Consider the following 15,199-nt stretch of genomic DNA (forward strand, 5'->3'; position numbering starts at 1 on the left):
TTTTTTTTGGATATTTTTTTAAATGTACTATGCTCTTGTAATGTTATTTTTCCTTTACTAGTATGTAATCTTTACGATCGTTTTCGTTTTCTTTTTTGTAAACTACTTAATATTCTTTAGTCGACAAATCTATAATAATTGCCTTGTTTTACTCTAAGTAATATATGAAAAGAAAGTACTGCGACAAAATAAAAATACATAAATACATAACTTTATGATGTGTGTTTTGAATGTTTTACCAGAACTGTATATATACATTACGGTAGAATCGACCCAATCATCACATTTGGGAACTGATCATGAGTGACGTATTCCACGTTTGTATCACGTTTGTAGCCATTTTGGGAATACCCTGTCTTTTAACTGCTCAATCTCGACCACAGACATTTATTTTCCACGAAATGAAAGCAAAACCACACGTTTTTTTCGACGTTATGAGTTTTATGATTTTGTGGCAAGATTAATATCAGATCTTATCGTCATCGTGCGAAATCTTCCCTATATCGGTAATGAACTGAAAGCAGAAGTATAATTCCATTATCTCTATAGTTTCTGTCGTTCAAAAATGATATGATGCATCTAGTTTTGTTAAAAGTACATCTTCACATAGGTTGCCTTAAGTTGAGATGTGAGAATCCACTCTGCTATTAAATTGGACGACAGCCATCACCCAGGAAAAACAGCATCAGTCTGAATGTAACTGTGTCTCCAATGTGGGCTTGAGTGATTCAATAGATTTGTGATTGTATTTGCCTCAGAGAAGAGCACAATAAACGACAAGAAAAAGAGAGAGCGGATAATTTTGACTAATGTGAGCTTGAGTGTTAAATAACTAAGTGGGCTATAACCAGTCTCTTATCCAACAAGCGCGAATGGAATAGTTCTTTTATTAAATTTCATCCTGAATGTTTGAGTATTTGAAGCTTTTCTCAGTTCCGTAACAGTTGGTATAATACATTTCCATATAACGTGACTCGGAATGTGAGCTGATAACCGGAGTCGACTAAACCAATCAGAACACTAGAATTGTAATATATATAGATATGTATTTGTCTCTTGGTAGAGGTGGGTAGGGGGTACTTGATCTTAGCAATAGGCTAATGCGATATGGATGCTAACTTCTCGTAATTAAATTATAAAAAAATTGTGGTCGTATAGATCCAACAAACAAAAGATTATTAATGAATGAGGAAACCGAATTGAGTCTCTTTGGAATAAAATACAACAACGACAAAAGCATACAGGTAAAAGAATTTTAATAACCTCGCTTGACACACAAGAGCTTAGGACGGAATGCAATCTCGTTCTCGGCTAACTACATTGGTTGCATCGCTTCCTGCAGTATCTCCTAACTATAGAATTCCTGCAGTGTTGTATTGGCCGCCGTTGGCAACTTCTCCATCTGTCTCGACAAACCGCTATGTAGGAAATGAAGACAAAGACTTAAGTTATTCATGGTTGCTGCCGCTCGTTTAAACTATTTAAAAAATATCTCAACTCACAACATTCACTCACTCAAGTTAATTTTTTTCGCCAATTAACGCGCGAAATATGAGGACGCAGCACACTGTAACATCTTGGTTCACACAATGAATGTAGACTGAAAATGTTGAAAATGGAGCAAAAAGGACAGGACAAGAATACTTGTAAAAATAGGTTTTTAAACGTCTCATTTTTCATTGCTTTTTGAACAATGAAATCAAAGACTAGCGTTTTGGGTCACTTTTAATACGGACTAAGCAACTCGAAATCATCATCTGCGCGTTTTTAAATTTTTAAAAAGGGACATGTTTTAAATAGAAGCTTCGAATGTAACAAAAAGAGATGGCGAAAAAACAAAATTGAAATTATATTACCAAAAATAAGACCGTTATGCTATGGTATGATGCGTTACAAACCTCCTCCACCTCCTCTTTTTGCACATTCACTTCGGTACAAAAGGTTCGCTTGCCGTGCATCAATTGGACTTAAACCAATCCTCTGGCCAATAACATTTTGATACTGGAAAATATGATACATGAATAGATTCTATCTTCTTTACAGCTGTCCTTTGGTATTAGATGTCGCACTATGCCTCCCTCCCTTCAACCCTCCTTCCCCCCCTCCTCGATCTGCAAATACTCTGTAAATGTCTATTCAAACCTTTTGGTGCTAAGAAGAAAACAAGTTGTTGTCCAGGAGCTCCCAGTGACTCGACGGGCCCTATAAGCTTATTTTTGCTTGCCATGAATTCACACAAGATGAGGATATGGAAACTGTTGGAATTGAAGTAGTTAAAATATCGGCAAACAGGAAGAGAATGAACTGGATTATGAGGAATAGTAACATACCCTCCTGTCTTTCGTTACTATGGTTGGAAGTCTGGGATTCTTGCTGAACGCTTTGTCGTCGTAATGCATCACGCTCCGGTAATCATAAGGGGTGCCGAGAGAATCAATGACTGACCTTGGGTACTTGTTAAAATTATGCCTTGTCCCTGCAAAAAATTGCGGTGAAATATTTTTGGTCGGGAAAGTCAGTTGCTGTAATATTAAAGGTAGACGAAAGGAAAAAATTTCTATCGATCCTAATGACAAGAACTCTATTTTAGAGACTAGAATTTGTGAAAGATTTGGGTTTTCATGTGTTGGAGATCAAAATAACCGGAATTGTGGGATTAAACGGTGTTTGCTGCTTTTCTTTTCACACACTCTACAATCTGATCAAATCTGCTAAAATCAGGGAGAGTTCAAGGGTGAAGCCAAAACGAAAAAAACTACACGGCTACGTTAAAAATAACTTCAGACACTATTCTGGATTACGGTACAGTTTGTTTCAACTTTTGATACTTTATTACTGATAATATGCATCGAGTCATTAGGGGTAACAAATAAGAAACGACCTTAGAGGAAACAAAAAAAAAAGTTTTTGGTGAGCGAAAAAGCACGAGCTATCGACAGTTAACCAACTGCAATAATTTCATGACGAAACTCAAATTTAGATTCATGGTGCGTGCATGGGAATGATTTTTCAGTAGCTAATTTAGAAAAAGTGGAAAAAATTAAAGAAAAAAGACTTTTGCTGGGGTTTTTAAAAATGAATTGAAAATCAATTTGCCTCACCTGCTTGTACATTTTGGAACAGCACTGTAACAAACTGATCTCTATCGGGACGAGACTGTTCATGATAGAATCCAATAGCATGGCCTGCGAAAAATCAATAACACACTTGTTTTTTTGCAGTTCACTCTTATGATATCATGCCGTTACCTGATAATACATGTTGATTCTTTTAATATTTAATCAAGAGTTTTTTTTGAAATGGTCCTAAGTTCGGATAATAACAAATTGGTTGAAAAATTTTTCAACGGCTTTAAAAATATCGTCCCTAAACGTTTATATGAAATAAAACCTCTAAAAAATATGCACAAATACATAAGCAAAAACATACAAGGAGAAAGGCAGAAGGAAAAAAAAGCAAACAAACTGACCATACTAAAAAAGTAAGGAAAAGAAATAAAAACAAATAAGCAGACACACCAGAGCAAATTATTTACCGATTTCATGAGCAACAATTCCTAGAGTACGGCATCCAGTTCCAAGGTTTATAATTTGACGGCCTCCTATTCTGCCTACATTTGAATAACACCCTCCACTGAAAAGTAGGTTGATATTAGAAGGATGCATTAGTTATTTCCATAGATTTACCTGGTGTGATGCGCTTTCATAAAAAAAATAAAATAAGATAAAAAACACAGTAGGGTGTAGCTCTATATTAAGTTGATCATAAGGGATTTCGCGGGCGAGAACTCGTGACGGTACCGAGAAAAATCTGATCACAAAAAAGGAAATTATATTTGCAAATGACCTGACGTCTTTACTGCCTTTATCAGGGTCAAACATTCTCTTCAACATAGCCCCTGATGAAGGCACTAGAGAGGAGTGTCGAAACGTTGGGTCTATGAATAATAACTTCTTTGGTTACATTCATTAAATCTGCAAACCAGAGTAGCATCAAACTATGTCTGCTCATAACCATTTTTCTTTTCCCTTAATTTTCTGGTTTACGACGTACTGATTGCTGACGCCGATCTGCTTGCTTGTAAGGTCTCTAATAGTGGAGCGTGTGCAACGTAGCCCCATACGGAGGAAAATTTTTAGGTTAACCTTCAAAGCCAAGCCGTCTCGTCGATCCATCAGTACATTAGTTTTGAGATATTCTAGTTCTTTCCTTTCAATTTTTTGAGCACAAGAATAAAATGCTAACATTCTGAGATAGCTCGAATGTCTAATTTCGCTAACATCTATTTTGATTTTCGTTCAAACACACAAGCTTATTGATTACTAAGATTTATTTTAGAGCAAGTTACGCTAACAGCCTCTTACCTGCGTAAAGCAAATATTACGTAGTCTCTTTCATTTGTTCGCCTCTTAAAACGGATGCATGTTTTTCTTCTCCATTCATTCATTCCTGCAATTATGGCCCTAATTGCATTCCTGAGCTCCGGACTTCTACCTGTGTTTTTTTTTTTGAAGGGAAGACTAGTTAATATCGATCTCTTGTACTAGGCGGTTTCCTTTCGCTCTGTTTACACATAGAATTCAAATCCTAGACATGACGCAGCAAAGACTCATCCCGAGTGAAAAGGTATAGTTTTTCGAAGATCTTTATCCATCAGTTGTCTCGTTTGAATTGTGATACAGGTGAAGCGAATTGTTGCAGCGACTTTTCAACTAATGAAAAAGGGGCTTCGAACTTTTAGTTGAAAAGAAAAAAAGGGTCCCATCCACCTAGAGCTTTTCCCGGTTTTTGTGGTATGAAGCGATATGGGGTGCTGAAATTCCCTCTGAAAGGGATGCCAGTCCAGTTATGTGTCGTATATATTTAACTTCGAACTGCAAAGAAACTTGCACAAACTGATGTCCAAGTAAAACATACAGTTTAAATATATCCGTATTAATCTTTGAAAGTGTAATGCAAAACCCCGCTGTCAAGCCGATTGTGTGACATTATAGCTAGCGCAGTACAGGAGATGTGATATTTATCTTTGGTTTATTGGAAAGCCACGAATTAAGATTACAGTCCTTAGAGAGTTTTGACAATGACATGTTTTATTCACCCTTACCAAGGCCATTAAAGACGGCAAAAGGGACTTCTCCTTTCGGCCATAGTCCGCGTCTGATGGATGCTCTTTTGCGGGAGCTATCAACATCCATTCCGTGCTCTGCTTTATAGAGGACATGGGGAGGGAGAATCATATCTCCCTCGAACAATTCCTTATTATCCACACCTAAATTCTCTATGGTATAAAATTGAATACAATCGATTAGTCGATTACTTGTTCATTCAATAAAGGAATTATCATTCATGCAATCAACCAATCAGTTGTATAGTCAATCCTCCAATGAAACCAATCAAACAGTAAGTTTTACTCTGCTGATCGGTAAGGCAGTCAATTAATTTCCCAATTCAAAATGAAACATAAGCAAGAGAAATTTATGAAACCTTATATACTTCCATTCTCTTTGACACAACTAATAATTAGTTACAAACTTTTTTGATGGGTACGTTTTAGTGGAAAACTATTGGCTTGTAACTGACAGCTACATTTATAACTAAAGCGAAAAAAAAGGATTCGGTGTGAAGCGAATTTAAATTAAAATTCAAGCTATCCCCCTCAAAATTAGGTGTCAGACTCTCCGCAGGACACACAAGATGGCGGCACATGCGAAGCGGGCGCTCTGCCAAGTCTCTCTTTTACTGTTCCTATTTTTGATATTTTGTCAATTCAAGTATGACATGGCTTTTTATAAAAGCTCAACCTATATGCTGGTGAGCGCTGGTTATGATGCTAAGTACTACCCGGGCCGTAATGATGGTTTGAGAAGATCGCGTTATGCTGCTTCGGATACCACTCTTCCCGCTCTAAAAGCCTACAGAATTCTTAACATTGCACAGTTTAGTCTGTTTGCTGCTGGTCTTATACTGTTAGCTGGAGACATCTGTCCTCAACCTGGTCCTTCTTTTCAACTAAAAAATTCTGGCTTATCGTTTGGTCCCCAAAGTAGAGGATTAGCAATGGCTCATCTTAATATTCGCAGTCTGCTACACAAGATGGATCAAGTGAACCTTATCATGGGCGGTACTAAGTCGTTTGACATATTATCATTCTCGGAGACTTGGCTTAATGATTCGGTTACTGACGACGAGATTCTTATGCCCGGCTATAGCTGTGTGAGGCGGGATCGCCAAGGAAAGGTTGGTGGAGGAGTGGCAATTTATTGCCGCGATTCTATCAATTTTACTATTCGCGAAGACCTAAATAATGCAAATGAAGCCGTGTGGATTCAAGTCAACCGAAAAAATTGTACACCTCTTGTTATTGGTTGTATCTATAGACCACCAGATCAACCGATCGACAACTTTACTGATAACTTCGGTAAATCATTGTCCAAGATCGACCCTGCGTTTGATAAAGTTGCGCTTGGTGATTTTAATATAGATTTTTCGATTAGAAGGAGAAATGCAAATTTGGCTCATAAACGATTGCTCAAGGGAATTGCTGAGCTACACGATCTCAAGCAAGTGATTGAATCTTCGACACGTGTCACGGAACACTCCGAATCTCTCATCGACTTATGCTTTACCAACGCTCAGCAAAAAATTACGGAGTCCGCTGTTTTAGATCCTGGTTTGAGCGATCATTCTTTGATTTACTGTGTCATGAAGAGCGGTCGTCACCGAGCTCCACCAAAGATGATCCAGTTTCGCTCGTATAAAAATTACGACAAAGATTCCTTTGTATCTGATCTCCGCCAAGTACCTTGGCATGTGGCTTTAAATAACCATGAAGATATTGATGACTGTATTGACACCTGGAACAAATTATTCTCAGAGGTTGCCGCAGTACATGCTCCAATAAAAACAAGCCGGGTTAGAGGCTTTTCTATTCCTTGGATAAACTCTAGCATTATAGCTCTAATGAATAAGCGAGATCACCATCTGAAAAAAGCCAAGGGGAATAAAAATAACACTCATTGGCGCCTGTACCGTGAATTGAGGAACAAGGTAACCCACAGTATCAAGAAAGCCAAATCTGATTATTACACTAACCTAATAATTAACGGCAGTAAATCAAGCTCTAAAGACTTCTGGAAAGCTTTAAAACAAACTCTACCTTCGTCTAAAACTTCCTCCAGGATTACCAGTTTGTTAGCTGATGGTGTCCTTCTCACCTCAGCTCAATCTATTGCCTCGACTCTTAATTCATATTTCGTGAACGTGGGTAAATCCCTTGCCGAAAAAATCGTTTCCGAACCGTACATAGCTAAAGCTACGGCCTGTCACTCGACTTTTACGTTTCAACCGATTAGTGAAGATTTTGTCTCAAGATCCATCAGTTCATTGAAAACCAATAAGGCCGTTGGTCTCGACAAAATTAGCGCGCGTCTTTTAAAAGATGCTGTGGACGTTATCACTCCTTCTCTTACGGCCTTATTCAATTTATCCCTTCAAACAAGAACATTTCCTTCGATATGGAAAACAGCAAAGGTTATACCCCTGTTTAAAAAGGGCGATAAATTGAATGCTTCTAATTACAGGCCAATTTCCATTCTCCCGACTGTAAGCAAGATTTTAGAGAAGGCGGTACATACTCAGTTTTATGCATATCTTACTGAGAATAATTTAATTTCACCCAACCAGTTTGGATTTAGATTGAAGTCATCTACTATTACTGCCACCATTCAGCTTTCTGATCAGATCCTTCACTCCATGGATAATGGTTGCCTGACCGGTGCGGTTTTTTTAGACCTCGCCAAAGCGTTTGACACTGTCAATCACTCAATACTGCTCCAGAAGCTCTCAACTTATGGTGTTGATGATGCTGGCAAAGCCTGGTTTACTTCATTCTTAACAAACAGAACACAAATGACTAGCTGTGATTATGCTTGCTCCAAAGCTGCCGCTGTATCGACTGGCGTTGCTCAAGGCTCTATATTGGGCCCACTTTTATTTATAATTTACATGAATGATCTACCTGATGTTTTGCAATCCTGTCAGGTTACTTTATATGCAGATGACACTGTTTTATACCTCGCTTCCAAATCTACTGTAGACTTACAAAGTAAGATTAACGATGACTTAAAACGTATATGTAGGTGGCTTCGGGCAAACCAACTGACTCTGAATGTTCAAAAATCCAAATTTTTGCTTATCGGTAGTAGTTCCCGCTTGAACAAAGTTGAGTCCATACTTATTTCGGCTGATGATACCCCTCTCGATAACGTAGATTCTTTTACTTACCTAGGCATTGTGATTAATAACCACTTCTCCTGGACTGACCACATTGATTATATTCGTAGTAAGGTCAGTAGAAAGTTAGGTCTTTTAAGGCGTATTAAATCTTGCCTCCCCCTCAACGCTAGAATTATGTTTTTCAATAGTTTCATTTTACCTATTTTTGACTATGGGGATATCATCTGGGGAGATCGCGGAAATGCGTCCTTAATGTCTGAGCTGCAAGTGTTGCAGAATAAGGCCGCTCGCCTCATTTTAGACTTACCTGTTTATTTTTCCGCAACTGAGGCCCTAAAGAGACTTGGCTGGAAACCATTACTGCGTCGTAGAAAAGAACACCATGCCATCTTTATGTACAAATTAATTAACAACCATTCATGTAATACTATTCCTGTCACATTTAATCGGGACTTTCATGGTTACAATACCAGATCGAGAAATGACGTTCGAAAATCCAGTGCCACAAGAAGATGGGGTCATTGGTCGTCAGTTAACTTTAGCGCAGATGTATGGAATGGTTTAGACATCTCACTAAGAAATGCAAACTCACTGCCTGCCTTCAAACGTGGCCTGTCTAAATTTAATTTTGAATTTTAATTTACCTTACTAGTATTACTCTTAGTTAATACTTTGTGATTAGTATTTTTAATTAGTTCTTAGATTTAGTTTTAGTTATTTGTTTTTTATTTGTAATTTATCTTTGTATTAGTATTTAATTTAAGAGGACCCTCCTGTAAACCACTTTTGTGACGCTGGCATCCTCATTAAAGATTATAGTATATACTTTGTATTATTTAAATCTATAAGGTGTTGATTTATTCTGTAACGATCGAACTTTTAGAATTCTTTTTAGCGCGGTAAAGTAAATCCATGGGTTTCTTCCGGCGTAACAATTTTTATTGCTTAAAAACTGTGATAGCTAGAAAATCAATAATCAGAAAAACAGGCACTTACTGAAAAGTTCAAAAAAGGGAAAACAATTCAAAAGTCCGTATCTTAGCTTCGAAAGCTATGATCTACTATGGCATTATTACAAGAAATTATAAACAACCTTACCATCAGGATTTTCCGATGCAACAAAGACTGCGGTCACCAACAGGAAGAAGCACAGGCACTTCATGCTTCTTTGCCTTCTTCTCAGTCAGCTTAAGTTTGCCTGCCGGTGGAAACTTCTGCTATAAACTGATGCTTCTCGTGGTCAAGCTGCTTCTTATAGTTTATCACGTCGACAATACAATATGTAATTACAATAATAGTGTGGAAATGAGGTGATCATTCGGTTCCTATTCCAGTACATTTCGGGAAATGTCCTGTACTTATCGTACACCAAACAATTTAACATATTGTGATATCTTCCGTGTGCAAGTTAAGCCTCTTCCTTTTGCGGTCGCAGAAGAAGGAAATCAGATCACACTCTTTACGACGTTACTGTGGTAACTTCAAGAGTTGCGATATTGCAGGAGCCTGAAATATCTGACCACCTCCTGTGACTACTTATAGCACGGCTTTTTTTCAGTTGTTTTTCTTTTAATCAAATTAAACTGAGATGAGCACTTATTAAACTGTGATCCCATGTCATTATTTTTATTAACTAGCATGTCAATTCTGCTATCGATTTGGTTTTCTGATCCACTTTGGTAGATTCAGATGAATCCTCAAAAACTACCGCCTTGTTAATGTTAACAAGGAAGTACTACAACTCGACTGACATACTTAAATGAATTGATAAATTTTTTGGTTTACCACGGAACTTAAAACATTCCTGAAGAATCGACCCACACAACTCATCCGCCTACCGAGCGACGTATCCCTTTACATAACCGGGATGGCCATATCGAGAGAATTGCGTCACGATATTTAGACTAAGCTGAATAATGTTGCTTTGTTTGTTTGGAATAATGGCTACTGTAGACTTGTTTAGATAAGATTAAAAGATGCAGCTGTATTTTACCATCAACCAGGCAACGGAGACACCAAAAAGAAATCATTGTGTCATCGAAAGATTTACATGAGGTTCCTTGTGGGAATACCCTGAATTTTAACTGATCAGTCCTTACCACACACATATTTCTTTCTATATGAAGAAAGGAGAATTAAACCACACTTTTCCTCATCAGTATGAATTTTCTGTACTTGCGGCAGGCAAGAACGATATGGAACCCATTTCTTCTCGAAAGCATACGATATCTCCTTTATATTGATAGTGAACTGAAAGCAGAAATATATAATTCCACTTATTCTGTAGTTTCTGTCATTCAAAACTAATATAATGCATTCTTTTTATTGAAAAAAGATTTCAAACGGACGGCTAAATGCGTTTTGTTTTACAGTTGTGTTTTGACTGAGTTAACACTTATGCAGAAATATACTTTTTTTCCATGATATTCCTTCAATGCATATTGGTCTAGTCTCCCAATTAGTCACCGAGTGTACCAGTTTTTCTTCACTTTTTACATTTGTTAAAATCCAATCTAGCAAAAAAGACGTTTATAAAGGAGACGAATCATCATAACATGGTTAGATATAGCTGACGATGGTAACGTACATGCAACATACCATGCAGTACCTTTGAGGTTACTTACATCAAAAGTATTCATAGAGAAGATATAAGGCCAGGCGGTGAATATTTCACTCATTTGTTGTAAGTGATCTGAGTTGTGACATTTATAGTCTTTTCACAGTCCCTCTATCTACGCAATAGAACACATTTTCACAGGTTTTAAACAGTAATTAACCGATGAGGGATGTCGGAAGAACACGAGGAAAGCTTGTAGCGCAAGTTTGTTTCCTGTAATTCTGAAATTCCAAAAAATTTGAATTCGCTGCGAGGTGAATTATATGTTTTATCATTATTATTATCCAGCCATGCTTGTTGATCGTACCGCTTCTGTTATCTTATTATATCCTATTGTGAAGATATTTTGTTTCCCACTCAAGTTGATGGTGACACTGGTTTAGGTGTTTAAGAGGGTCGTCACCCGTAACAAGGGGTAGAATAAAGCTTGGTTTTCACTCGCAATGCAAGCTTAAGCGCAAGCACAAACGCGCCCATAAGTTAAATATGCTAAACGAAAACGAACATCAACAAGCCCAAGCACAGCAAGAAGGAAAAATTCAGATACTAGTGTACTTATGATTGTGTCGAGGCCTTTTTCACGGGAAAAGTGAGTTGCTGTCCTTGTGTTTGTCGCTGGTGAAAACCAGGCTTGAGTGCTGCTGAAATCTGATATCACATTTAGGATTGTCCTCGCAGCAAAATGGTTAGTCATTACTCCATTGAAATAAAATATGATTAAATGCAAGCAAGCCGCGTAATATTTATTGCTTAGACCTATTGTAACCAAACCAGCAAATCAGAGAGGAACTGAATAAAGGTGACTAAAATATCTTGATTCATATTATTCCGCCGATTACGTTCCGACGTGAAATCGCGGAAGTAATGCTATGTAAATCTAGCTAAAATGGTGGAAAGTAAATGAAATGAAAGAGTTACTAAAGAGTGACTCGTTTTAATTTTGAGGTTGTTATGAAATCTCTGGGGACCATGCCGACCCATTTTTATTAACATAAAGATATACGGCCAAACAAATGGATGTGACTGCCAAGAAAGGGGATTTGGACATTTTTTCAACTTAAACTCAAAATTTTAGAGCATAACGCAGTGTCGTGTAGTCAAATTTTTGCCATTTTGTTACGTCATAGAGTGGTACAGTTGTTTTTGTTTCGTTTTTCGTACCTTAGGTTTTGAATAACTATGATCGTGCATGAACTTCCCGGAGGTACAATATAGGTGGGCATATATCTAAGGGAATATCATCGGCAGTGATGGATATTTTGAGACAAAATTCCAAAGTTCAGCACTAAAATATCTAGAATACCGCCATAAAAAATTACAAATGCTTCAGAGAGGATGTCAACATCGATCCATCGCACAAATTTGAAATATTTTGGCAAGTCGCCCAAAATTCGTTTTCACTCCTACTTTCATATTTTTTAGCCCAATATGTTCTAATAATTGTGGTGTAGTTTTTATATATATTTATATGTAAAAATGCATTTTAGTTTTCGAGAAATGATTTTTTTAGTTCGACCACTCAAATATGCAAATTTTCACCGTGAGTATAACCCTGTCAGCATAATCCTTTTTTTTATCATCTAAACTTAATCCTCTGTCATTATTGAAGCTGGCAAAGACATTTTTTTTTGGTGAATATTTTTGTCCGACATACTTTTTCTATGTCGAAAAGTAGCATTAAGACAAAGACAGTTTTGACGATGACCGATATGACAGAATCTACTGAGCTTCTAGCTTTTAAAAGACAAAAGGATGGTTATAAAGTTATTGTATGAATTTCCTTGTGTATTTGTGTTGTTCTATCTTGAGACGAACTCAAAGTCCGGCAAAATTTATATGCCAGCGACTATGAAATATACATGGCAAAGCTACTAGTGTCGCCATCGTTTACTAACATAAATCACCACAATTTGTAAAAAAATCTTACAAAACACTCTTACCTTGTTTATTTATGATTTTATTAGCTATTTCGATTATTATTTTACGCCTGGGTATTACTTTTTGCCAGGAGCCTAGGTTTTGCGTTGTGTTTTCCCCTCCCTCATTTATATCATAAGCTAGTCACGCAATAATTGATACCGACACAAAGGAATATTTACCCTGTATAAATATTTTTGTTTATTTGAATTGAAAATATTAGAATATGTACTTTTTTAGGCTCTCTACATCTCCTATTGGAACCACGACTCCACCCAACACCGAGATTTGATCTATGATTGGGGTAAATTGTAAAATCATCGATATGTTTTGGCGTCTCGAAGATGCCGGCACGCGACAAAACAAGATCTGCTTCATTTTCTGGATATGAAAACTTGCAATTCCGCAAGTAACTTTTACAACTACGTAAGGGAACGACTTATACAACTTCAGTCTTCTTGATAACCAAACCCCCAAGTTCCACCATGTTAGCATGTAAGATGAGACACTTATCCAACAAATCAATTAGCTTAATCAGTGTGTAACTTGTCAATCAAATTAACTTTAATAAACATTCTTTGACACTTCCACCGGCAAAGGAAATGGATCTGGACACTTCATTTTTCTGACTGCAGTAATAGACCTTTTTACAGTTCCCAGCGCCATATTGGAAATGCAACCGCGGTAAAAGGCAGTGAAATTGTTCGGTTTTTAAGGAAAATGGATGGTCCTCGCCGAAATCTCGATAAAGCTAATTTTTCTCCCAAAAAGAAAGGAGAGTAGTGTGCCACTTTTGGTTGTTCAAATACATTTTATGGCCCCAATGGTTTGCCTACGAGCTTTCACTTCTTCAAGTTTACGCACGGAGGCATGTATTTTTGCTAAGTATTTATTGTTCTATACTTATCTTATTCTCTGTGAATTATGGATGAGGGTGACTATTGTCGCAAAATTAGTACAATCTTTCAATTAGGTACCTGAATTGTTTTAAGTTCGATAGAGTTTTTTTTCATTGCGGCAGTAAGACAATAAGTTCAGTACTGCTCACCTGTTTACTACATGGCTTGCCTAAAACACTCCTAGCAGAGAAACTCTTGGAAAGTAATTGCTTTTAATAAAATAACCAAGACACTGTATTTTCAGAGTTTTCACTTATTATGGCAGACCCAGAAAACTGACACAAATTTGGTAGCAATTGTGACAAAAGCAGTTTTCAGAAGTTGTTGTTTTTGTTTTACATGATAGCATAGTAATCCATTATAGATGTCACATGGAACTCTCACAAAATATTTGTGTGCTTTAAGTATCAATCAATTTGATGCTTCAAATTGGAAAAAAGAAAAAGTGAGTTTCACCAACTAAAAGAGTTCTCAACACAAAGATGAACTGACACTAAATTTTATTATTCACAAAATTGTCCTCATAATAAGAAGTTTGATAGAAGTCTCGCAAAAAATAATTTCTCATACAATTCAATGGTCTGAAAGATTCTCTTTCAAATAAATCTTATGGTAACTGTAACAGTATAAAATAAATCTCTTGATTTGGATATATTTCTCAATCTTTTAAGTACCTCAAAATTATATTACCATAACATTGGTTAACACAAGGCAATAAGAACTAGTATAGCAAACCTTTGTGTCAGAAAGCCTCTGAGTGCTAAGAATGGGAATATCAATTCACTGAATGTTTATCACTGACAGAAACTTAAATGTGTGTGAAGGACTAGCATTGCTGAGATCAGTAGCTTAGGGGGAGCATTTCTGCTCTCTTCCTTTAACCCTTAAATACCCAAGATCTGATCGTTAATTCCCCTTTCTAGTTGTTACACATTTACTTGTAAATAGGTTATGAGAATTTGATGTAAGATCAAGATAACTTCTGCCTGATAAGTTTCAGTATTATCATTATCTGTTTACTGGATAGTGTTTGGAGTTTATAGGGAGAAGTTACATGAATCAGTCACTTTTGGGAGTTTTTAAATTGTCTAATATTTTAGTCTGATTCTTTCAATGCTGTCTTGCCACCTAATAAATTACCATGAGTTGCGAACTCAAATGGTTTTCAATGTATCACAAGGATAAGTTGTCCTGGGCCAGATGGGTTTCAAAATATTATGACATCTGTTAGTTACAGTTTTCCTCATGGGTTGATAGACAGAAGTTTATAATCAAGTGGCTGTGCAGGCTCTACTGTATAGTTTCCCATAAGATACAATGTACAAATGGCAAACTAAAATACATCTTGGTAAATAAAATGGGAACAACTTTAACTGAAGAATATGGTACAACAACAAGTACCACATCAACAACAGCAGCAATAACAAATCTCCTCTACCTAGAGGGCTACAGCCTTTGCCTCGCTTTCTGGTATTCTGTGGTACTTCCTGTGATGCGTTCCTCTTAACACGATGTGGCGATATTCTCGTGA

The 15,199-nt window shown here is 36.9% G+C and overlaps 1 protein-coding gene across 1 annotated transcript; it reads right to left on the reverse strand.

Moving 5' to 3' along the window:
- Positions 1–1,239: 1,239 nt before the first annotated feature.
- LOC131784290 (blastula protease 10-like) lies at positions 1,240–9,571 on the reverse strand. Its single transcript, XM_059101089.2, has 8 exons — positions 9,334–9,571; positions 5,105–5,278; positions 4,365–4,494; positions 3,536–3,633; positions 3,102–3,185; positions 2,331–2,476; positions 1,899–2,001; positions 1,240–1,418 (listed from the first exon to the last, which is right to left on the reverse strand). The coding sequence occupies exons 1-8, from the start codon at positions 9,395–9,397 to the stop codon at positions 1,312–1,314; spliced, it is 906 nt and encodes a 301-aa protein (XP_058957072.2). The 5' UTR covers positions 9,398–9,571; the 3' UTR covers positions 1,240–1,311.
- Positions 9,572–15,199: the final 5,628 nt, after the last annotated feature.

The sequence above is a fragment of the Pocillopora verrucosa genome, chromosome 14 (assembly GCF_036669915.1).
Source record: "Pocillopora verrucosa isolate sample1 chromosome 14, ASM3666991v2, whole genome shotgun sequence".
Lineage (NCBI taxonomy): Eukaryota > Metazoa > Cnidaria > Anthozoa > Scleractinia > Pocilloporidae > Pocillopora > Pocillopora verrucosa.

Coding starts and splice junctions, on each gene's coding strand:
- LOC131784290 (XM_059101089.2), bottom strand. CDS start 9,397: ATGAAGTGCCTGTGCTTCTTCCTGTTGGTGACCGCAGTCTTTGTTGCA. Junction 5,279..9,333: donor TGCATCGGAAAATCCTGATG/GTAAGGTTGTTT, acceptor TTTATACCATAG/AGAATTTAGGTGTGGATAAT. Junction 3,634..4,364: donor GTAATATTTGCTTTACGCAG/GTAAGAGGCTGT, acceptor CCTACTTTTCAG/TGGAGGGTGTTATTCAAATG.